Source organism: Myxocyprinus asiaticus, chromosome 3 (genome assembly GCF_019703515.2).
Source record: "Myxocyprinus asiaticus isolate MX2 ecotype Aquarium Trade chromosome 3, UBuf_Myxa_2, whole genome shotgun sequence".
Taxonomy (NCBI): Eukaryota; Metazoa; Chordata; class Actinopteri; order Cypriniformes; family Catostomidae; genus Myxocyprinus; species Myxocyprinus asiaticus.
In genome coordinates, this window is record NC_059346.1 from 8,405,841 (window position 1) to 8,432,692 (window position 26,852).

At 35.6% G+C, this 26,852-nt stretch overlaps 1 protein-coding gene and 1 pseudogene across 1 annotated transcript; both read right to left on the reverse strand.

Annotated features, from left to right (window-relative positions):
• Positions 1–306: 306 nt before the first annotated feature.
• Positions 307–6,894, reverse strand: LOC127431236 (protein NipSnap homolog 1-like; annotated as a pseudogene).
• A 2,792-nt stretch (positions 6,895–9,686) lies between these two features.
• Positions 9,687–26,852, reverse strand: LOC127431240 (leucine-rich repeat-containing protein 74B-like). The gene is made up of 9 exons (XM_051681589.1): positions 26,703–26,852; positions 20,120–20,305; positions 19,137–19,269; positions 18,321–18,527; positions 14,495–14,604; positions 12,236–12,356; positions 11,758–11,834; positions 11,482–11,577; positions 9,687–11,375 (listed from the first exon to the last, which is right to left on the reverse strand). Exons 1-9 carry the CDS (start codon positions 26,850–26,852, stop codon positions 11,193–11,195), a joined length of 1,263 nt encoding a protein of 420 aa, XP_051537549.1. The 3' UTR covers positions 9,687–11,192.

Below are 26,852 nucleotides of genomic sequence, written 5' to 3' on the forward strand. Positions count from 1 at the left end.
AAAATTTAAGGAGCTTTTTGGTTGGTGTCATTGGAAACATTTATACATTAAAACATATACACGTTTTGTGACGTTTAAATCGGTTTATTACAAGGATTGGCACCTGACATGCGTAAGGGAATCCGCCATAGAAACTCCTACAAAGTCTTTAGCGATTAGAGCAGAACGCACATGTCTCGAACAGACGCTTTTTAATAGTTGAAGTTCTTTTTAACTTGACATGCGCGCGAGACGGTGGAAAAACAGCGACAGGCAGCACAACGGTCAATTGACGCAATAACGAGATTGGTGAGAATGGCCCCTGGTTCAGTCATCACAAACGACTGTGATTGGTCCATATTGAATAGCGTAGAGAAAAGTAACAGGTACCATATGGCAGGTAGCGGTCTGGACAACTGTTAAGACATAATTAATAAAACTAGAAAAAAAGTTAATAGCACTTAAAAAGGAAATACACAAAGATCAATTGTAATAGAAAATATATAATTTGAGGTAACGTCGGGGACTCTAAGCCCCGCCCATTACGAGACAGAACGTTTCATGCGAATTGTCATTCTACCCGCCAATACTTTTCTACTCCTATGGTTCCAACTGAAGACGTCCTATGGAAAGCCAAATTATCTTTTAATGTTCCCAGCGTTACTCGACATAATTGCATTTTAACTAGTAAGAATTCCAATTACAGAGCACTCTAATTTAATTTTTACTAGTAAGAATACCAATTACAGAGCTCTCTAACTGAATGTACGCCAAAAAAAAAAAAAAAAATAAAATAAAAAAATAAAATAAATAAATAAATAAATAAAAAGGAAAAAAGAAAAAGATTCAAACAAAATTCTTTAAATATAAATAAACAAAACAAAAACAATGCTCTTTGTTCAACTATTACACTTAAAAAAAAAAAATAATAAAATATATATATATATATATATAAATATAGTTTATTTATAAAAAAATAAAAATAAAAAAAGTATACTATTAGGACCCTTAAGATTGTTTGGCATTGTAACATTGTTTTGATGACATTTTACACCCCCAATTCTCATTACTATAACATGACAAAAAAAGAAAAATATAAAAATATAAATGATAAAATATCTATACATCATGGTAGCATTTGTGGTACTGCCTTCTATTAAATCTTTTTAATTAATTAAACATTAACTTATTAATTAATTGTTAATGCATTTATTGATTTAATTATGTAAAGTTGCAATTATGCAAATAATAAAATGGAGCTAACCATAAAATTATTCATTTTTAGGATAGCAAAATAATTGGGATTATCAACATTTAACAGGAAGGAGAAAAAGCTACCATTATATCAAAGACTGTGTGTCCTATATCAATATTCTGATATGATATTCTGGAGCAAATTGATCTGTAACTTAATAATATTGCTAATACAATTATTGAACCAGTGTTTGTTTCATGTGTTAGACACGTAATCACACATCTGTTGTTTATGCATTTGCAAAATTTTCCTATTTTGCCTATTCATTTTTGTATGAATTAATTTAATAAATGAATTAATTTAGCATATTATTGGGAGTATGCACATCATGGCAATATTAACTTTCGTGTTTTATTTTAAGAACAATTTTGTTACTTTTTTTTACGATAACATTTTTTTATTGGTACTGTGCTGGGTTGCCATATGATGTCCAGGGTTGGGAGGGTTACTTTTAAAATGTATTCCACTACAGATTACAGAATACATGCTGTAAAAAGTAATTTGTAACATATTTCGTTAGATTAGAAATTCAGTAACGTATTCTAAATGTTTTGGATTACTTCTTCGTGGTAGATATTTTCACTTGTTTTGACTATAAAAACTCTGTCAATACAGTAAGACAAAATATACATGTTAAAAATACATTCTCTGAAAAACCTAAATGTCTTATGCAGTGTTGCTTCTAAAGAAAATGTATCTTGTTTGAAGGATTTTTAGATATTTTTACAGAAAGAAAAAATCTAATTAAGAATAAGATTTTTGCCTTAATATCAAATGTCTTACTAGAAATAAATAATTAAATATATGATCCAGTGTGGATTTTCTTGATAAAAAATATGATCGTACCTGGTATCAGGTGCATGTAAAATGGCAAGAAATAGTATATTATAGCATAAATGTTCACATCACAGTTTACACAAGGTATATTTCTGCTTCAGACATTAAACTTACTTCTCTGTCTGCTCGTATGAATGTAACACATCATAAGAAAGTGTTTCACCACTGTTCAAATGCACTTTGGATCACATCATTTATATGTATAAATGTTTTCCATCTGAAAGGACTAAATATTAAATGAAACAAATAACAATAAAATGCAAAGTAATCTCTTCAGTAATCAAAGTAATTTTGAATGTAACTGTATTCTAATTACCAATTATTTAAAATGTAACTGTAGTGGAATACAGTTACTCATGTTTTGTATTTTAAAAATGAAATCCTGTTACATGTATTCCGTTATTCTCCAACCCTGGCAATGTCGAATCTGGGTCCCTAAACCAATTGAGGACCACTGATCTATACTAATGTGACATATGTGAACAATTCTTCTGAGATCCAACAGATGGCGAAATAAAACAGATAGAAATATTGTATTTCCTCACTTGGATAGTGCACACTGGCTCCCCATCCCTCTTTTAACCAAGCAGCGTTCCTGGTGTCTTCTCTGGTCTGCAGGTCGTTATAATCAAACATATTCAATACAATTTAGAGATTTTTTAAAGGCTCATGATCAATAATATACTCAGACCAGAAGGAGGTAATTTGTTTTTAGGTTACCCTCTCCTCAAGATAATAGCTTATGTTGTTGATTTCATCATTTTTAAGTGTGAATGTGAAAGGTAAGAGCATAGTAAGGAGGAGAAAACATGATTTACTCACCCCAAAAATGATGAACAACATAAAATGTATATCTGTGTGAAGCAGCCGCCCACTGCTTCATTGTTTTCCAGTCTGTATTTGATTGCTCTGGCCCTGTGAAATAAAATAATAATAATAAAAAAACAGCTCAAATATGGAACATGAACTTTATAGAATAAAACTTTAATTCCCATGTTAAAAAGCGCAAATCCCACACAGACTTACCAATGATTTCCCCATTCAATCATTGTACCAGGCTGAATTGAGAAAACACAAACATTACAGGACAAATAAACCAGAACACAGAAATTATAAGTTAAAGAGTAAAAAAGAGTAAAATGTAATGTATTATAAAACTGAACAATGCAGTGTCCTTTACCTTTAGTCTATATGATCTCAGTTCATAAATGCTGGGTCCACTTCTGGGTGCCTGCTCGTTCCAGAAACTAAACTCCAGAAGAAGCTGGTTCCGTTGAGAGATCAGCATTTTACTCCTTTCTTTTCAAAACGCAAGATATGCCCACACAGGAAACATTTGAATATATATAAGGGCATGCAATACACAGCTAACAATCTTTGGTTTCTGGACCATTCTTGGAATGTTAATTTCTGGATATAAAAAAAATAAATAAACTAAAAATAGCAAATGGACAAAATTTCTGAATAAGGTCTAAGGTTATCACACAAATGTTCTAACAACATTTCAGTTTTCTTAAGATAATACTCCAATACTCCTTGAACGTTACGAATTGCATCATCAACAAAAAACCAACAAAAAGCAGCAGGATCGAATAGAATACAGTGGTCTCAAGACTCGTTTTTAAAAAAGTGAACATCTTGTAACTTGACAGAACATTAAAAAAAAAAAAAACAGGAAACTAGTGAATGTTTGCATAGACCAACCAATTAAAAGAGATTGCAGATGGACGCAAGACGCATCCTGTGTGAACGGCCCCTTTCATCCAAACTGTAAATAAAATTAAATGTGTTAAATACTGTATTGAGGTTCAGTTTGCATAAACACAGAGCAGGATAGCCACCAGAGTATCTCCAGAGATGCACTACAACAACAAAACAGCATGTGTCACTCTAGTACTATGCAAAGTATCTGGTGCGTTGACAATTCAGAAATACAAGTATACATATATACTACAGTTTATATACTGCATGCAAAAAGACATCGGAGAGGAACAGGTACTCTTAGCTTAAGGTACATTGTTTTTTTTTAAATGCTATTCTTCATATTTCCATCACACCTGCCTGATCTTGTTCACCATACCAGGTGTTCCAGCTTCCAGTGACTTGACATGGATAATCGGCATCATGATGAAGCTCTTTCTGCACCTTAAATTAGACAGTGGAAGAAGTTTAGAAACTTATTTGTCTTGTTAGTTAACTTAAGTAAGTTTCTGTGTTGTATTAATGTAACAAAGGAAACCTTTAACACATCATAAAGAGAAAAAGGACTGTAAATTGGCTATTTAAAAGGCATGTTGCCTAGTAACTGTATTCATTTTTAAGCAAATTTACAACTGTAGACAAAATAATTATGATTATATAGGCAAGTGAAACAGCACAATCAAGGAATCAAATTACATAAATTAAGGCAATGCAAGCCGGCTAGTGTCATATTAAAAACAACAACAACATACAAAGAAAATATTCTGAGATTTAGGTGACAAGACTTAATCAGCTATGCATAATTGCAAAATCAAATGGGAGCTCATGACAATTTGTTGTATGCCTCCAAGCATTCTGGCTTGACATTGTGAACTGAAAGATAAAACAGGATTTGGAGATGTCAGGAAAGACAAATGTACCCAATTCAGTGGCACCTTAATGTGTTAAAAACAGTATTTAATCTCAACTTTGTAGATGAGGGAAACTTGGACAATTAGTATTGAATGTCAAATATTTGAGAGGATACACTTTACAATAAGGTTATATACATTAACATTAGTTAATGCAATAGTTAACAATACATTTGCATTTATTAATCTTGGATAATGTTAATTTCTACACATACTCATACATTTAAAAGGGATATTTCACCCAACAATGAAAAGTATTTCATCATTTACTCACCCCCATGCCATCCCAGATGTGTATGACTTTCTTTCTTCTGCTGAACACAATCGAAGATTTTTAGAAGAATATTTCAGCTCTGTTGGTCCATACAACACAAGTGAACAGTGACCAGACCTTTGAAGCTCCAATTGCATAAAGCCCACATAAAAGTAATCCATACGATTGTAGTGGTTAAATCTATGTCTTCATAAGCAATAAAATAAGTGTGGGTGAGAAAAAGATACATTTTCAAGTCCTTTTTTACTACAAATCTCCACTTTCACTTTTACATTATTTCCACATTTTGAAGGTGAAAGTGGAGATTTATGGTTAAAAAAAAAGACTTAAAAATGTATCTGTTTCTCACCCACACTTAACATATCGCTACTGAAGATATGGATTTAAAGGAATAGTTCACCCAAAAATTCTCTCATAATTTACTCACCCTCATGCCATCCAGTATGTGTATGACTTTCTCTATTCTGCAGAACACAAACTTAGATTTTTAGAAGAATGTTTTAGCTCTGTAGGTCCATATAATGCAAGTGAATGGATGCCAAAATTTTGACACTCCAAAAAGCACATAAAGGGTGCATAAAAATAATCCATATGACTCCAGTGGTTAAATCCATATCTTCAGAAGTGATATGATATTTTTGGGTGAGAAACATATCAATATTTAAGTAAATTTTTACTAGAAATTCTTCTCCCTGTGCAGTGGGGGGCACATGCATGAAGAATGTGAATAACCAAAAACAAAAGAAGAAGAATGTGAAAGTGAAAGTTAAAATGGAAGTTGACTGAACAGGGAGGATAATATATAGTGAAAAATGACTTAAATATTGATCTATTGCTCACCCCCACCTATCATATCGCTTCTGAAAACATGGATTAAGCCACTGGAGTTGTATGGATTACTTTTATGCAGACCTATATGATATTTGGAGCTTCACAATGTTGGCACCCATTCACTTGCATTGTATGGACCAAAAGAGCTGAGATATTATTCTAAAAATCTTCTTTTGTGTTCTGCAGAAGAAAGAAAGTCATACACATCTGGGATGGCATGAGGGTGAGTAAATGATGAGAGAATTTTCATTTTTGGGCAAACTATTCCTTTAACCACTGGAGTCATTTGGATTACTTTTATGCTGCCTTTATGTCATTTTTTTGGAGCTTCAAAGGTCTGGTCACCATTCACTTGTATTGTGAGGACCAACATAGCTGAAATATTGTTCTAAAAATCTTTGTTTTTGTGTTCAGCAGAAGAAAGAAAGTCATACACCTCTGGGATGGCATGAGGGTGAGTAAATGATGAGAGAATTACAATATTTGGTTGAACTATACCTTTAACATTAAAACATTAGTAAATGCATTATGAACTAACATAAATTATCAATGAACAATAGTATATTATAAATGAACTTTTACCAAGATGAATGAATGCTGTAAAAATGGTTGTTCATTATTAGCTCATGATGCCTAATGCATTAACTAATGTTAACATAAAGAACCTTATAGTGAAGTACTCCCAATACTCTGAATTAACTTTTTTTCACTTATAGCAGACATTTTATGAAAAATCAACCTAATTTTTCTAAAACCAATTTTCATTACAATTCTCTGCACAGCTGGTCTCGTGAAAAAATAAATCCACAAATAAACATGTTGGAGCCTGATTTATTAAAGCAATTAGTTCAAAATATACTGTTTTGAGCTGTTTGACTGGAGCAAAACAACGAAAAAACACAATATATAGGTAGTGAAATATTTTTAGCAATTCCTATCAATTATATTGCATGCTCAATTTGTCTCGAGGACAAAACATTTCAGCACATCCTTGAAGGTTGAAGATGGACTGGCTCACACTGTATCTTGTAGAGGTTGCTGGTTTCTTTCTTGGAGAGCAGATTGGAGTGGGCATCTTTCCTGGCATCCACGTTGTGTGCAAACATGGAACTCAACCAGTCTTTATCCCTTTTATTTGCAAAATCTCTATAGAGTTTCACAAGAAAAACTGTTTCAGAAAGTGTTTCAGAAATATACGATGCATCACATGCTGAAATGCAAAATATTATAAAACCAATATGCACATGGGTAGTTGACATGACATTTCAAGCAGTGTCCTGCAGTGTGGCATGCTATACTTCATCTACAACTATTTCAAATAGCACTTTATCATTCTTGTATAATTATTACACATGCTGATTTGATGACCTCATATTAGCCATAGAATGCATAGCTAAACTTTCCTAGAATGCACACACATCCTTCATAACACAACTTGTTTTGTCATTGAAAATGCATTTTAATAATAATTAACATATCTTCCTAACCCCAGGTTCGTCAAGGGCAACTGTCACTGTAATAAGTATTCTGTAAATCACTATGGATAAAATGAAGCATTATAAACATTTTTATTTTACTCAATGTAAATGAGCATGAACAAGATGTTATTTAACATTGCCTATATGTAATGACACATATGGATGGATGTAATTACACATATGGATGGAAAATCCCCCCCCCCCCCCCCCCCCCCAAAAAAAATAAAAAAAATTACCCATGTAAGAAATCTAGGGGTATAAACTCCCTTTGAACATAAAAATAACCCTAACTTTAACTAAATGTGAAAAACAATTAGTTCATTTGATCGTATAACAAAACTATAGGCTGCCTTATGCATTTTAGGGTTAAGTGAGAGACTACATGCAATATATATATATTTTAATAATTTAAATGAACTGTACAAAAGCTAAAAAAATAAAATAAAAAAAAGATGCTTAAAATGTTGAAAAATGGTGAACAGTCATGCAATCTAAAATATAACCTTCACTTTCCCTTATACATTAAAAAAGGCCACATTATAACCTAAAATGTTGATGCTGTTAAAAAAAAAAGCTCATGCCCATGTTATCTGTATACTAGTACCCACATACTGTACTTGAGTATACAGATGACTGACTGCATGGATTCCAGGATCTGCATTGCTGAAATTCTGTTTTACTTACATGTGTTTTGTTAACCAACGTAGATTTGCAAATTTGATCATATTGCATGCAATGGTTTTCCAGAAGTTCATTCAGTGAATATTGCCATGCTGAATGCACCTTGTTTAATAACTGCTGCTGTCTCTCGAGGATAAGCAGAGATCGCGCTGTCGCCATTATTTTTGCTTATTGTTTATATACTCCAGTCCAGACTCCAGTATATGTCGCTGTTGGAGCAGCAACACTCGTGCTGTTCTCTGAGTTAATGTTTGACAAGCGTGAACTGTTGGACTACAGGTCCATTTGCAACTTTGATTTTCTCAAGTGCTCTGAAGTTTAAAAACTGATTAATCACAATGATTAATTTGTTGGTTTGGCTGTTGATGTAATTAAAGTTGAGTCAAACAGAGAACCCTTTTAAAAATTACCATAGTAACAAAGCTTCTGACAAAATACTAGCCTACAATTAAATTAGCCACGAGTGTGACTTCTGTGTGCATTTTACAGTTCCCTTTTTGATTTGTAACTAGTAACACCTAATGAACATGCAAAAACAAATTAATAAATAAATATTTTCTAGAGCAAATAGTTTCCCTAAAAACTGATGGCAACATACAGTATGTGGACAGCCAGACTAAGTTGTGAAATATAAATAGCCTGAGTGTTGGTTATTTTTGAGATGTTACAGACATTACCATAATTAATTCTGATTCAGTTCTGAAAGTAATGGCCAGCATCATCCAATCACTTCCAACCATGTTAAAATAAAATTATGCAATTTATACATTCTGAATCTATGTACTAATTACCATTGTCCCAAGTCTGCCAAACATATTGAGTGGTCCAAGCATCATCTGCAGCCTGAAACTGAAATTTTGGTCAGATTTTAGGAGTGAATGCACTTAGGCTGCATTCCATTCAACTCAGAAATTTGGATTTTCCAACTTCCTACTCGGAAAAGTGCAATGGAATGCCACTTGAAGTCGGAATTCCAACTTGGAAACTCGTGTGGAAATTTTCAACTCTGATTTAGCCAAGATGCAGGTGCGTGACTTCACACATATGTTGCCACCCAGGGAGATATACAAAGTAAGTGATAAACATTAAATAATATCGATAAATGAGTCAAAGTTCCTTAAATACATGATATTAAAGCTTGTTTAACCCCTTATACTCTGGTGCATTTTTGGGCTGCCACCCGCAATATTTCCTTGAATATCTTAGCTTTTGAGTGACTAGAAGCTCAATCTAGGTTTCATTAGAAACCTGAGATCCTCCCCTTTGCGATGATATAAAACATTTCATTATCAATAGTCAAAAACATATTTTCTGATTATTTGTTTTGCATGCTTTTCCTTCTGGGTGGCATATTTTGTTCTGAACATCTAAGCTATAATATTAGATTATTCAGCCAAGCAAGATCACAGACAAGTAAGCAATGGCAAATTTTTTAGAGAACGTCCAAAGGTAAAAGCAGATATAAACTTTTTTTTTCTTTTTCTTTTTAGCTATTTAGGGCTTATAGCAGCATTCATTGGAGCATAAAAGACGTTTGTATTTGATGACTGTAACGATGCTGGCTGCTGGCAATGACGAAGACGATGATGATGAGAAGAACCCAAGTGCAGTTTATTTACAAAAGTGAAACCAAAACCCTAACTATAAACGTGAAACATGAACTTGACTTGACATAAACATAACATGGCTTGACTTGGCTAGGAGCAAAACACATCCACATACATTCAATACTTGACCACTAGACAATGGTGAACATGAGGGCTTAAATACAAGACATGGGAGAACATAAACCAATGAACAAACAGAACTGATAACAAGCTAACTAAAAAATAAACCAATGAAAACATGACACATGAACATGGAGGGAAAACATGAAATCACATGACAAGGGAACAGGAAACTAAACTTTTCAAAATAAAAGACATGAATCAACAAAATACACATGACATATCCCCCCCACTAAGGGGCGGCTCCTGACGCCCCAACACATAAACAAAACATGTAAAACATGACATAAATTCAAAGTGCTGGGGGGGGGGTCTTGAGGCGTGGGGTGTGGCGAGAAAGGGTGAGGGGCATGGAACCAGGGTGGAGCCATGAGAGGCTCGAGGAGCGGAGCCATGGAACTTGGTGCCCGGAGAGTAGCTGAAGAGTCGAAGGGCTAGGGTGGAGCCGATGGCAGGGAGGACCAAGGCAGTGCTGGAGGCTCGGAGGAGCAAGGCGGAGCTGGGGGACTGGAAGATTGAGGTGGAGCCAGTGGGACTGAGGACCAAGGTGGAGCCGTAGGGAAGGAGGTCCCCGGTGGAGCTGACAGATCGGAGGAACGAGGCGCAGCCAGAGGATCGGAGAGCCAAGGCAGAGCCAGGTGACCGACAGACCAAAGAGGAGCCGGAGGGACGAGGGACCCTGGCAAAGCCGACAGGCTGAAGGACCGCAGTGGAGCCGAGGGAACGTAGAGCTGAGGCAATGTCGAGGGACCGACAGGTCAAGGCGAAATCAAGGGCTCGGAGTGTCCAGGCGGGGTCGGAGGGCCGAAAGTTCCCCTTGCCTGCTCAGGAAAACTAAGGGTGGGTATAAGGGTTGGAACCATCTCCAGGTCCAACTGCTCAGGTGTGGCTGTGACGTGGCATGGAGCAGGCTGAGGCATTGCTGTGACATGCCATGTCATGGAACTCTGGCTCGGCGTCCGCCTCCCCCATAGTGAACGTGAAACCAATGATTCGTAGGGCGAGGTCGATATATTGAGCCAGGCTGAGGGAACTGTGACCGCCAGGCATCAAGGAGGAGATCGGCTCACTTAACCCCACCCTAAAAATGTCCTTGAGGGCGACCACATTAAAATCCACCTGGCTGGCCAGAGCGCAAAAGTCCTCTACGTAATCCTCCAGGGGACGATTCCCCTGACGTAAGCGTATGAGCTGAACTGCTGGGTTCATTATTCGGTCAAGAATTCTAATTTTGCTGAACAACTAAATAACATGTTACAGTGAACCATGTGGAGGGGTCTGGGATACATACAAGTCCTTGTTTAGATTTTCGGTTGTTGAAAAATATATTTGCATTCAGTTAAAGAGATAGTTTACCCAAAAATGAAAATTCTGTCATTATTTCAGTCACCATTCACTTTCATTGTATGGGAAAGAGCAGCATCAACATTATTCAAAATGTATCTTCTTGTGTTACACTGAAGGAAGAAAGTCATTAGGGTTTGTAACCACATGAGAGTAAACCATTTTTTGCGTGAATTAACCCTTTAACTGACCACATGGATGGCACAAGTAGATTGTCCAGATTACATGTTTTTGAATAAAGTTCAGCACTTTTTTTGGTGCAGTCTTTATTTTCCCACCATGTTCCACTTGAAGGTTTGGAAGTGTGTCTTTCATGGTGTTAAAAAAGTCTTCAAATTCTTGGTCCACGCAGATGTCCTACAAGAAAGCTTTAGTAAGATATACTGAGATTAGAAAACCCAGTATATACAGTATCTAAGGAGTGAAGGGAAAAATAGGAAATTAATGGTAAAGAGGCACCTACAGTGAAGTCCAAGAACTCTATCACAGATTCTGGGTTTACTTGTACTGATTTTAGAATGGTGAAGCACCCTGCTGACTGCATTGGATTCCGAGACATCTGGATCCCACAGAAAACCAATAAAATGTGTGATATAAAAACAAAGAAATGCCATAAATCTCTGACACTAACTTGAAAGTTATGCTTAAAAATAGCTTAAAATGGCTTTTTGTCCTTGTATTATGTAATCCAATAATTCCCTGCTGCTACCATGTTGATATTTTGTGTAGAAAGTTGTACTTTGAGAATTCGTGGAGTTGTGTTCACTTTGAGGCCCAGCGCAAAATGGATGGCACCTTCAAGGTAAGCAATTTTTGCTAGAGAAAAAGACAAAGACAACATGTAAATATTTTAAGGCAGCAACAGTAGAGTTTTGAAGGCACTTTTACTGTAAATGTCAGCTTTTTTGACTTTGCTAAGGCTTGTATTTGTTAATTTCTCCACTACAAATAAATCATATGAATAACTGTGCATTGTGAACATTCAAACCAATTTAAGAGACAAACACTGAGCCATTCAAACAGACTGCCACCTCATGATTGCTGCAATAAATCAAGGACAATGCTTCCTAAAATGTTAAAAATATTTATCTTACCCTCACAAACACCCATCAAACAATCTGTCGTCTTTTAAAAAAGAAATGAGGACTGTTTGTGCCTTCAAAACATTGACTCATAAGTGAGCAGGTCCTGCATCCCATAAATACAGCAATGACGACAGTACCCAATATTCAGATCCTCAAGTGTGTTGTTGTGTTTGAGTGCTTCCTCTAGAGCGATGGCTCCCTCTTTGCCCAGGCCGTTGTACGACAAATCCAGGGTCCGCAGGAAGACATTTCCCTTTAAAATTAAACCCAACACTTGGATTACAGCAATATATATATATATATATATATATATATATATATATATATATATATATATATATATATATATATGTATGTATAGAGAAATTACAGTAAGTGCACCTATTGTTTAACCCTCCTATTCAGATCAAGAAGGGCTACTTACTTTGCTGACCGGAAACAATACAGGTGTACTGTACTGTTTCTTTTTTTTTTTTTTTTCAACATTTCTAATTCTGTGAAATAAAAACAATAAAATGATGCACTTAGTTTGGGATTTTATGTAAATAAGATCTAAAAAGCATAATATATATATATATATATATATATATATATATATATATATATATATATGTATGTATATGTATACAGTATTGTGCAGAAGTCTTCACAAAAACATTTTTCTTGAGATGGTTATTTATATTTTCAGCTTTAGTGTATCAATAGGAAATATACATTTTAGACTACCAATCATTTCTTTTGCAAATAGAATAGAATAGAATAGAAGAACAGGGAGCCCTGTAACAGATGGCATGGTCCCCACAAAGCCCCCCACTGAATATTGAGTCAGTCTGGGAATTACAAGAAGAGACAGAAGTAATTGAGACAGCCGAAATAGATAGAAGAACTGTGGAAAATTCTCCAAGAAGCTTGGAACATCCTATCTGCCAACAACCAAGAAAAACTGTGTCCAGGTGTACCTAGGAGAATTGGTGCTGTTTTGAAGGCAAAGGTGGTCACACTGAATATTGATTTAGCTTTTTTTATGTTTACTCAACTTTGTATGATGTTAATTGATAAAAGAAAACATTTTATGACTTATTTTTGAAGACATCCTCACTGTGCAACATTTTTTCCAAGTGCCTAAAACTTTGCACAGTACTGTATATATATATATATAAAATTTCACCATTCATTTGCATATGCAAATTAGCAAATGTATGTAACTTCACAACAGTTATATAATACAATAAAAATCAGTAAATTATGTTAATATTATTAGTAGAATAAACACATTATGTTAAAATTCATCATGTGTCATATACTTTCTAATTTGAGTCACTTCACATGATTTAATTAAGGAGATTTCATTTATTTATTTTTTTAAACGAGGCTTAAATACTAACTAATTTGGGTCACTTCTCATGATTTAATTAAGGAGTTTTTATTTTAAGAAAACAAGTTCTTAAAAATATTATGTGTAATATTGTAACCATACTTTTTTTTAAGAAGTTATCACATAGTACTTTTTACAGTGTGGCACAAATGCTGTCGATTAAGCTTAACTTGTTTTGAACCCAGAATATTCCTTTAATCACAAGCCCAAGACTAAACCTAACCATGATTTTAATAGGAAAATAACATTTGTGTACCATGAAGGAAAGAAATCATTGGGGTTTGGAAAGAGACAAGGGAAGCGAATTACAGGTTATTGATATACATCAGTCCTTTGTATTGCATAAATATGGAATGAGTAACCAAATGTGTTCACTGTCATTTCTTTTCTAAAAATAAAGTGTTGGATAGGAGGCGAGCTAAAATTTTATGGCAAGTATTTTATCAATTTGAAATTCTGTTTGTTGACTGGGAGGTCTCTATTGTAATAAAAGTTATACATTTTTGTACAAGCCAAGTCACAGGATATCTTATGATTTTGCCACCTCAGATGAATTATTACGAGTTGTCATAAATGTTGGACAACTCGTTGATTTGGTAAAACTCATAAGAGTTGGTAAATGCCCTCTTCGCATGTGAAATGAGATTCTGCACTGTGCTGCATGTTTGCTTCAATATAGTTTTTAACTGTCTGCCCCATTGTTCAATGTCGACAGTCATGTTATATATCTTACTGACGTCATAAAGCTCAGTTTCAATGAATGGGAATCTTCTGGGACTGGGGAGGATTTTTTGAGTTCAGAAAGTTACAGTATGTTTTATGTATAAAATTAACTCTTTTATATTAAAACATCAATGAAATACATAAATTCCATATTAAATTAACCCATTAATGCAAAACTAATAGCACGGTGGGTCTAACAGCACTTTATGACATCTGAGAGTTGTTTAAGAGTTGATCAGAAAAAGTCTTTGACTCTGAGTGACTCTGGCAGAGGAGGAACATTTCCCTTTTACCCCCAGGCCTTTAGCAAATGCAATGGCTGCTTTTCCTCGAATGCAATTCCAAGCCAGATTAAGTGACTTCATTGCTGTGTTCTCGGCAATAGCAGCACCCAGGATTTTTCCTGGAGAGAGAGGTAGGTGGAGAAGAAAGGGAGATTGTATGTTTTACAATAAAAATTTGTTTTTTTAATTATTATTAATTGGTTGATTCAGTGATGTTTGATTTGAATAAAACCAGTTAATTTAGATGTTACCACATTTTTAGGTTATTTCAGTGTAGTGTACAGGTGACAAATAGCATCTCCATAAACTGTTGCCATTTTCAAAGCTCTTAATGAAATGAAGAATATAAATATTGTATTTGATATTACATAATTGTATCAAGCCTTATTGAACATATTTTCAAATGTCACTAGGATACAATGCCAACCATAATCATCAGTTGTGTAGGATTATAGAAAGAAAGCCCTCGCCATATGTGAAATGAACAGAGATGTGCCAACAGAATCTGTTAAGGGTGTATGAATCATAGCAGGTCATGAAGGAGTTCCTCTTGATGATTCTTTGCAATATTTTTCTCTTGGATTATTGTGGCAATTTCCCTATTTTCACACTCTGTCATTCATGTTGACAGCTATGGGGGTTGAGGACTACATTCCATATCCCTCATCATCATACTGTAGTTCTGATGATTTGAGATCCAGCCCTCTGGATATCTCAGAGCCAGGCGCTTGCAAATATGAAAATTTTGTGCCTGAGTGTTGAAGCCAAGTATCATTTCCCATTTGCATTGTAGTTATGAAGAGAGCACTTAGCTATAAAAAAAAAGACTTGTTATTTCAAAGAGATGTTGATCAGTACAGTCTCAGAGAAAGACATGGAAATATGTACATATACTGTACTTTTTGGTGAGTCATATGTGTTTGCATAAAATTAGGAAATCTTGAGGTTTTATCAACAGGTTTTGACTTAAACTACTGACATTTAATATTTCATTTAAAAAAGCAGTAATCCTTAACATGAGAGGCTGTGCATTACATACATTTTGAAGAGGATAAATCCAGCAACACTTGTAGAACTCCCTTGTAGAAGCATTTAAGCACACAAGCCTTCATCAGGGTTTACAAAGTTAAAATAGAGAAGATACAAAACAGTTATTTAAAGTGTATCTTCTGGCCAATGAGATGGACAGGACAGTCTTATCAATCAGGGAATGACAGTTATAATTGCACTAATTAGGTAAAAGAGTAGGTCAATAAGAAAACCACACACATCAAATTACACATCATGGAGACCATTCACAAGAAACAACTTACATTTACATTTATGCATTTGGAAGATGCTTTTATCCAAGCGACTTACAGTGCACTTATTACAGGGACAATCCCACTGGAGCAACCTGGAGTTAAGTGTCTTGCTCAAGCACACAATGGTGGTGGCTGTGGGGATTGAACCAACAACCTTACAACTTAATACAAGACCTGCAATTACAGAACCAATACACTTCAAAACACTTAAAAAAAAAAAAAAAAAAAAAAAAAATGTTGAAGATTATAAAAATCAATTTATCATCAACTCTGTAATCATTTGAAGGATTGAAGTGATTAAACCTACTGCCAAAGGTGGTAATATGGATCACAAAAAGACAGGAGGTATTTTGGATTTTTAATTTAAAAACTTTATCTCCTCTAGGAATGAATGAAGAGTTGGTGAAAAATTAAATAACTGTATTTAAATAACTGCTTTGTATCTGCTCTGTTTTAACTTTGTTAACCCTGATGAAGGCTTGTGTGCCGAAATGCGGTGTTTTTTTTTTTTTGATGTTTTTTTTTTGTCTAATAAATTTCTCCCTTCTACAAGTGTTGCTGGATTTATTCTCTTCAATTTTACTTTGTCTTCTCTATGCATCTTGTCTGTAGGTGAAGTGTACTCAACTTACATTACATAAATTTTACCACCTTCAACTGGAGTTCTTTCATGAATAATAATCAGAATAAACAATTCTTCCACCAAGTGATACAGTTCATTATCCTAACTGTAAAGATTTGCAGTTGCCAAGCAACTTAGTGCATTAATATAAAATGTGCGGTCACAGGTTGAAAGTCAGAACTATCAGAACTATCATCCATCAGACGAACTTACTGAATGCCCCTTACTTGACTCTTGCCACCCCTTTGCCACCCCTGTCAAAAAATCCTGGGCACCCCCCTGCATGACGACTTAATGCCATAAACCCTGTAATCTCAGTAAATTATGATTTAAATAACTTTACAGCTCAAATAGCGAACGAGTTTTGTAAGTGTAAGTGCTTTTATAAAATATAAAACAGATTCCCATTTCTGCCTTTAAACCCTCCCTTTAAAAATGGTCCCCATTCACTTTCATTCTAAGTGTCTCACTGTAACCTCGATTGTTGCCATTTTTAAAGGGGTCTTTAAGTGCTTTTTTTATAATATTGTTATCTTCCCTGATGGCCAATGATAATGTTATAAAAGTTTTTTTGAGCCAAAACAGTCACAATTTAGTAATATATGATCATTTTCGACCCCATTTTTGGCCCTCTGTCTGAAATGGTCCGTTTTGACCTATGAGCCTCCTTAAAACTTCAACGTAAACGCCCACTGTTATGATTGGCTAACATCATGCAGCCCCTCAAATTCAGCAAACTCAGTCAGAAGAAAACGAACCTCGACATTATAAAACAAAATCGCAGGGTTTACAAATAACGTACATCCAACACATTGTATCTTAATTTATTAAATTGCTCATCTCAACCACAACTGTTAACACTCAGCACCATAAACTATCAAACAGTCATGACATTTGAAATATTCATGAATGAAACCATTTACTTATGTATTTGAAGTGTTTTCAACTGCCCCATTCTTCAAAAACATTTCCTTTGCAAAGCTTGAATCATATTATGACTGTTAACAAGCAAATCCATGCTGACATGAGCCAAAAAAAACCCCACAACAACTAAAAATAGCGCAGAAGGGCGAAAGAACGTGTCCATGATGCATTGTGCTCAAAACAGCAAGAGGCAGCAGCTGAATGACAGAGAATTGCTTCTCCCTTTCAGAGTTGTAACTTGACATGTGTCTTTTAAAAGCAGCAAGATACATGGCAGCAGTCAAAGAGTCTGTGTAGTTCATGTTTATATACAAAATAATTCAGAATAGCCCAGATGGGTCCCCTTTGGTGTTATGTTAGGAATACTTAGCCTGCTCTCTTGACTTGAACTGCGCGCCAGTGGGCGGGGTCAAGGGAGTGATGACACTTGTTGTGGGATGTGTAAATACAAATGAGCAATGTTTCGTGATGTCACGAACAGACAGATTTCAAAACGAGACGTCTCAGTAGGGTGGCAAATATAAATGCTCTTTTTAGACTGGGGAGGAAGTTTTGAGTTCTGACATTTACAGTATGTTTATAGTACTGTTCCTCTTATATGTCTAAATATCAAGGAAAATTTGATTCTTCACTTCATGACCCCTCTAAAGAAAATAAGGGATAAGTCAAAATAATTTTTTGTTGTAATTAACATTATGCCACAAATGCTTTTGATTGAGCTTAACTTGTATTGAACCCGGAAAATTCCTTTTAAGGTGCATTCAGTAACTTTTGTCTTTGTGTCATCTTGGACTTACACTGACACCTAGCGGCTTGGATGCAGAATTATTTAAAATCAATAGTTTTCAGTTTCCGATGCCATTGTAGAAATTCAGCCACAAACTTTAAATACGACTTTAAAAGCAAAGTTATTGAATACGGGGTCAGCAGCAATCATATCAAATGAACGAGCCATTTACTGGAAGCTTTTAACACCATCTCATACCTGCCATATCTCCGAATTTGTTGTGGCTCAGGTCGAGGTGCTGAAGCTTCTGGTTGCCTGTCAGAGCTGGTGCCAGGTGTCTTGCCGCATGCTCATCCAGATGGTTCCCTGAGAGGTTGAGTGAAAGCAGGACAGTGTTTTCCAGCAGGATGCCAGCCAAAGCCCTGGATCCATTCTCACCCATCCAGTTTTCTGACAGATCAATTTCTGAAATTATATAAGGACAAAGTTTGTATTTTGATTATTTTAACATTAAAGCAAAAGGGGTATAAAACAAATTCTAAGATATTTTAAAATTAATATAAACCTTTTTTTCCCCCCAATGTTTTACTAAGATTTTAATGCTGATAATATACTTTGTAAAAACAAAAATCAGGTTACACTTTATTTTACCATGTCCTTGTTACAGTGTAATTACACAAGTAATTACTGATTATTACTGATAAACAACATGTACTTACTAAAGGTTTAGGGTTAGGGTTTGGTTTAGGGTTAGGTACTTGTATTTATGCATAGTTGACTGTTATTACTAGGGCTAATACATGTAATATGTGTAACAAGAACACTGTAAAATAAAGTGTTACCAAACATTTGAATTTTGGACCCCACTGCATGTGACCAAGATCAAGACCATTGTGAATGTTTTAAAAATACATAGCAGTCTGTCCAAGCCACCATGTCTATAAAAATATGACAACCTTGCCTCACATACTGGATCACACAGACTTTAAGTTCACACAACTGGAGAAACCTCAAAGACAAACACAAAACAAGGCAGTAGTTTGGGACAGTGAGGCACCCATGGTTGAAAGTCACCTGTGATGTAACAATTCTCTTTGAGCATGCCAGCAATGTCAGCCCCGCCCATTCCTTCCATCGAATTATCTCCCAGATTCAGCTTCAGGATGGACGTGTTGGTTTCCAAGGCAACTGCCAGAGCTTTGTTGCCCTACAGAGGCACCAAAAACTTGTTAAAATGTGTAATGCTTGTTTTTTCTCTCTTTATTTCATTTATGTTCTTAAAGGTGAGGTGTTTTTAAAAAAATTGTGTGTTTAATGGTGCACTCAGTAATTTTTTTCCTCATTAAAAAAGTTTAACTCTTAAAGACATGAATTGTAATTTTTGCAATATATGTAAGAAATCATGACCACTCAAATACACAATAAAATGAAGACTCTTATAAAAGCTGTTTTATTCTACATGGAGAGGGTCCGCACATGGGGGCTGCCATTTTAGAATCACATGACCACCTGAATACCACTTGCTTAATCTCAGTAACCGTCCTGTTATTTGACACTTTCACTCATTGATTAAAGTAATCATGACTGACTGTGAATACTAAATTTCTGCAATGGCATCTGAAACTGAAAACTATTGATTTTAAATTATGCTGCATCCAAGCCGCTAGGTGTCAGTATAAGTCCAATATGACACAAAGACAAAAGTTACTGAGTGCACCTTAAAATCCTTTCTTCTATCCCAGTTTAATAAAGAAACAAATAAGCCATTACACGTTGATTTTCCTAAAAAGTGTAAACTGTGGTTCTATGGCCCTTTCAGAACATTGCTCTATTAGTTTGAGTAACCTGTCCAGCCCAAAACTGAAACATTAGCTCAACCAATGGTGTAAGTTTAGGGCTGCCATTGGACAGTTTTTTTCCCAACCAATGGGATGCAGGGCAATTGCAGTATTTTTGCAATTCCGTTTAGCGCCACTAGTGGCGCAGAAATTACACTCTTCACCTTGCGTATGACATTAGGTATTATTGTCACAAAATTTGTCTTTCTTTGCCCTTACCTGTGTACCCAACCCACAATGCATCATGTTTAGCTCACTTTGGTTGATATTTCGAAGGAAGTGGGATACTGGAATAACGTTCAGCATCCTACATGCCTCTCTGTAGCAAAGATGGCCTGTAGGGTCAAATGGTGGTCTTTCATCTAGAACATAATCATTCTCATTCTTCTCTTTAGTAGAATATCGCTAGTATAAACAATGCAAATTGTCAATCTATATCCACCAATACAGTCAGACAAGTAGTAAAACAAACTAAATTTTTAAATTTTGTACAGAAACTGTGAATGGTGCTTGCCCGTACAAAATTTGCTGACGTGATACTATGGGATTGTGGGTGGTTGCCAGGGCCTTGCTATTCAGTTGCTAAGGTGTTCTGGATGTTTTTAGTTATATAGTTTCTAGGGTGTTACTTGGTGGTTGCTTACCAGTCCAAGTCACAAAAGCCCATTGTGACTAGGTCTCTGACTTTCTTCTCAAGGAGGAAGCAAGGATCGGGTAAATGTTCAACACAAATCTTTATTTTTCACACACTTTTCAGTGTAACAAACGGGTTTGCTTTTCAGCTTAATAAATGCACACACACAAGAACTCGGCTTCGTGCGTCTCTCTCCTCCGGTGATCTGGATTGCCTCTTTTATCCCTCTCCAGCTCTCACTGCAACACAGAACAGCTGTTAGAGATAATTTCCCACAGGTGTCAATCCTTACCGTTTTTCCTCTTCCGGCCTCGCTCTCTACAGACGTCGCTCAGCCACACCCACATCACCACACCCATCCTCAAGTCTCTATAGGGCTTTTCACACTTGAAATTCTTAACCCAGGGTCATGCTTAAAGGGATAGTTCACCCAAAAATGAAAATTCTCTCATCATTTACTCAACCTCATGCCATGCCAAATGTTTTTGACTTTCTTTCTTCTGCAGAACATAAACAAATATCTTTTGAAGAATATCTCAGCTCTGTATGTCCATAGAATGCAAGTGAAAGGTGACCAGACATTCGAAAGTCCAAAAAGCATATAAAGGCAGCATAAAAATAATCCATATGACTCTAGTGGTTAAATCCATGTCTTCAGATGCTAAATGATTGGTGTGAGTGAGAAACAGATCAATATTTACATCTTTTTTTATTATCAATCTCCACTTTCACATTCTTCTTCTTGTGTTTTTGGTGATTCGCATTCTTTGTGCATATTGCCAGCTACGGGGGAACGAGGAGAATTTATAGTAAAAAAGGACTTAAATATTGATCTGTTTCTCATCATATTGCTTCAGATGACATGGATTAAAACACTGGAGTCGTGTGGATTACTTTTATGCTGCCTTTATTTACTTTTTGGAGCTTCAAAGTTCTGGCCACCATTCACTTGCATTGTATGGATTTACAGAACTGAGATATTTATTTCTAAAAATCTATGTTTGTGTTCAGCAGAAGAAAGAAAGTCATAAACATCTGGGATGGCATGAGGGGGAGTAAATGAAGAGAGCATTTTAATTTTTCATAACCCTGGGTTAAAAGCTGTGCCAACTCCCTTTACCCGAGGTTAAAAGCGGGGTTTGAAAAGACGATAAATTGTTGTTAAGGGCAGTGTGAAAAGCCCTAATGATATTCTGAGGCCAACTGTACCAGACATGCATAAGTTACTTAAACCAGTTGTAGCATAAATGGGTACGAAGTTATGCACTACTACTAAATAATTTAGTGTTGCACCATTAAACTTAGGTGAAATGTAACCTTATGTGTAAACAAAATATTTATGGAAGCCTCCTACCAGGAGGGAATAAAAAAAAATCAAGCTTAATGAATGACATTAATGTGCTCATGTGTGATGATGTCGACATGTACACTCATTTACATTAGTTTTACATTTAGTAGTAAATTATTTTTTAGCGGCTCTTCAGCATTAAACCAATCTAAACAGAGCATTTTCCTGTACATTTAGCAGTGTCACTGGCATACACACACAAAATGTATTAGGATATTTTATATTGTTTATATATACTGTGTGTGTGTGTGTGTGTGTGTGTGTGTGTGTGTGTATATATATATATATATATATATATATATATATATATATACATACAGAATATTTGCAGTCAGTAAGGAATATACATAAAACAATAAGGACATAGTGGATAAAAAGGGCATGAACATAAACCGTAACATGATAAAACTTTTTTCAATACTTATTTTTACCAATTTGAAGGCTACTTATTGGATCGATTAATGCGTTTATGCTTTACACAGAGCTTATGACCATAGTCTTGCATTAAGAACTGGTGGTGCAACCAAGTTAAGCACTAACTCAAAAACTTTTTTAGTAGTTACTAAAGCCCTTATTTTGAACTTAACGTCCCAAATAAAGTGAGAACTTACACACAGCTGGTGCACACCTACCTCGGATTCCCTCCTTCATAATACATTTAAGGGACTTTTTCACCCATTTTCGCCGTAAATCTGATTGCTTAGAAAGCACACCTCCCTTCAACAAGGAACACAATTTGAGGTATCATTCATGTTCCTAGCACAAACAGTGTGGGAATAAAGCTCCAAATTTTAATACTTAAAGAGCACCTATTATGGTTTTTCAAATATTACCTTTCATGTAGTGTGTTATATAGCTGTTTGTGAATGTAAAAAAGTCTGCAAAGTTTCAAAAATCAAAGCGCACGACAAATGGAGTTATTGACTCCCAAAAGAAAGAACCGATTCTGAACACCTGAAACGAGTCATTAGTAATTCCAGACTTACTTCCTGTACTAACATGGTAACAAAAAATCCACCTCTGGTCTTCATTGGCTGCTCGCGAACAGCTTTGAACTGCCCTCAAACACTACACTAAGCGGTAGACCAATCACAACAGACTGGGACATCTGACCAATCAGAGCAGAGTAGGCTCTCTGAAAGGAAGAGTTTAAAATGAATCCTTTAGAACGGATCATTGAACGAGTCGTTTTTGACACTGGGAAAAAAAGGTAATGCTGCAATTTAAATTATGAGCATATTAAAGTGTTTTTTGACCTTGGATGCATGTAAATCTATTGTATGAGACCTTTTAAACAAAATTAGGCATGTTTAAAAACCATAATAGGTGCTCTTTAAGGTTCAGGGGTTTGTTCAAATCCCTAATTCTCAGTGTGTGTAACAGTAATAGTGATGCATGTGTTGGCAAACACTACTAATAAATGCAGTCAATAAGGAAGATAACCTATGTGTAGTCACACATGCAACCCCACACCTCAATTGAAATGAGCTGGTGTCAGTTTGTAAACCAAATACGACAACAATACATCATTGTTTCTCATTGAGATACGCTATTATCATGAATGTGGAAAATTCCCAAGCCATTCATTAAGCTATGCGGAGGCACACAGCAGTAATCTAGCAGATGGCCACCTCTAATAAGCTGAATAAACAGCCATCAGAGAGACAGCTAAAGAGATGGATGGAGCCATGATTTATGTATATGTAGAAGAGTGTGTAGGTGTTTCGCTATCTGCAGAACAAGCAGGTGAAAAATGAGAGAGAGTGAGAGAGGTTTGTCTGCAATTACAGGCATGACTCATGGACGTTTGCCTGTTTTATTCCCTGTTGAGTGGCAACATCATATTCTGTGGCCCTTAACTGTTGGACACCCTCTATCAGAACGTGCATCACCCACGTAGCCCTGGCGGCCCACTTTCTCTGTGTGCCCAGGTTCACACTCTCACTTTTAATAAGAACTCTTACTGTGAAAGCTGTCGAGTTCCAGGTCTATGTCATAATATTCATCACAGATTACACACTCGCCCTCCTTCTGTAGTCCGTCACCTGGGTAACTAGTTCTACCTTCCTCCACCTCACCTTCCTCCTCATCTGTATAATAGTCATTCTGAAACCCCACTTTTATGATTTGATACTGGCTGGGTGATCTCGGCACTCTCTAAGCAAAATTGTTTGAATACAAAACTTCAAGGACGCGCTTGTACTCAAATAAGCATACATAGACATATACTCAGCAATACTAATTTGTTGTTTAGCATATGCTTGAACAGTATCTTGCTTTAGCTTAGCCTACAAGTAACCATGGGGTTCCCCCAGCCCCTTTCTTAATTCTAACGCTGGCTCCTAACCCTAACCCGAACCCTAAAATCTGATTGTTTGATAAGAGCGTTGCTCCAGGACCAACAAGGTTGTTTATCTTTCTGAGAGCATGTCTTGACTAAAAGATATTAAAGACCCTAATACACATTTTTTTTTTCTTTTGGCTTTTAGTCCACGTTTATGTGAGTGTCCATCTTTAAGTCGACAACATTGACAAAACTCCTTAAAATTAACAAAAACTTCATTATATATTGGATGTTTATTCAACTTTAGGCACTTTTTGCATTGTGGACTTCTAGACTTTAAAGGCTCAATAAAACATTTTTCACACTCTTACTAATTTTTAATAGGCAGATGCCATTTGCACCCTGGTGCAAATAAAGATAGATGCTATTTACACCTCAGTGCAAATAGTTTTAAATATTATTTGCGCCCCAACCCTGGTACAAATAACTGTAGATGTTATTTGCACCTAGGTGCAAATAGTGGCAGACACTATTTGCACCCCTATTTAAATACTAACATACAGTATAGGGTCATCACTGCATTGTGTTTATTGTGTTTATTTAGTGTCCCACAGACACACTACACAAACCCCTCCACCTAAACCTAACCCTAAACCCAACCTTCCTTTCAGGCCCGGCTCCACATGGGAGCCTGGCCCACCCAATTATAAGCTTGGCCCACCTTGACAACCACACCCACACCCACGCCTCCAACTGTTCAACCCACTCAGAGGGTCATATGGCCCACTTTACATCTTAGAAATGGAGCCGGGCCTGCTTCCTTTACAAAAATTAACCATGGTTTTACTACTGTTACCATAGTATCACCATGGTATTTTGTTGTTAAATCATAGTAACCACAAAATTAAACATGGTTACTATAATATTAACGCCATATTACTGTAGTAACACCATGGTTAACTGCATCAAAACTATGGTTTCCGCCAAAAACATGGTTACTACAATATTACTAAAGTTACCTTTTATATTAATTTTTATTTATTATTATAAGTAGTATTAAATAAAATATTAAGAGTGGAGACAGAAAACAGAATGGAAAAAGAGTAGGACAAAGGCAGATTTGAACCCGGGATGCCCACACGAAAAGACACAATCACGCCAGCATTACACCCCATGCCACTGCAACAATGCTTTTAAGGAAGTATGTTTCCACTAGACTACTGGGGTGCAAATAGCCATGTTGTGTGGCAGATTCTACTGTATTTACACCTGGGTGCAAAAATGTCCAGCAGTGTACTGTATGTACTTGCACCACAGGAAAAAAATGTTTTCTCTTTAAGTCATGACAATTCCCACTACAGTGTAATTTCCACCCCATCTCAAAGTCTTTATTGTGTTTAATAGAATTCTTGGTGTAAATGACGCTGATGAAAATGACATTTTTAATGTTACTTTTCAATAAAATGTCACTGTTTTTGTCTTGCTAAGGCTTATTTCATAGGTAACATTTTATGTATGCTAAATACACACAATTAAATATTATTTTCACACTTTTTGCAAAATTTGGCAAAATTACAGCTTGATTGGAAATGACGCCCAATAAAAATATTCTGCTCAAAAGTGATAACTTGATTTTTCTTTGTTTTCGTCAAACATCACTTGTCTCATATTTCATGTCAAGCATGCTCTTCACAGATTAACAAGTACACTAACTTGTGAAACGTTATTGGGGGCAAAATGTTGGGAATTTTAGTAAATTTTTCAGAATTGAAAAATTTATAAAAATATTTTTTTCTAGATTATCAGTTTTAATGTGATGTCATTATTATCATTTTAAACATGTATTAATTTGTATTTTGTATTGACATTTTATTGTATTTTAATATTGAATGTCTGGGTCTAGGACAAAGGTAAAACAGTAAAATATGTACATAAATGATATTTGAAAAGTATCAAAAATAAATGACGAAGGCCTGGTTACAAGTTCCAAGTCAGTTTTAATGTAACCTTCACATAACAAACAGGGAAAAGTTGAAATCTATTGGTTATAATACAAATAAACCCCTGGGACATGAAGTTCCCAAGTGTTGAAGAAACACCCATATACAGTGCATTAAAGATTTACAGTTTTTCTCTTCCAGGGAAAACTGAACCAATGTTGATACATTATCACTCAGGACTGTGTCCTAATTTTTGTCCAATAAAATGCACTCTAGTCTAGAATGAGAATGTCCCTCTTCCAACCGTTTACTTTGTCCCACTCAAATTTCCTGTTTCAATCGGAAATACCTCAACACTGGAAATAAATCTGCACTTGTGAAGCTGTTTATTGGGATCTTTAAGCCCACTTACCCTTACAACAATACATATTCTATAACATACAAGCATAAGAAATGACATAAAAAGAATGGGATTCTGTTCCTCAGAAGAAAGTCATACAAGTTTGGAAGAAGGTTTGAGTGAGTAAATTATGACAGAATTATTATTTTTGGGTGAACTACTCTAAGTCATCAATATCAGAAGCAGTGACACTCACTTGGCCATTCACACTCCCTCTGCTGTATAGACTTCTGGGTCTGCTGGCTGGCCTGATTGCGATTCCTCTAAAATCCTCTTCATTTTCACCTTCATCTTCACACACTGATGGTAGGATACTTTCTTGTTTAACTTTTTTGACCACAACCAT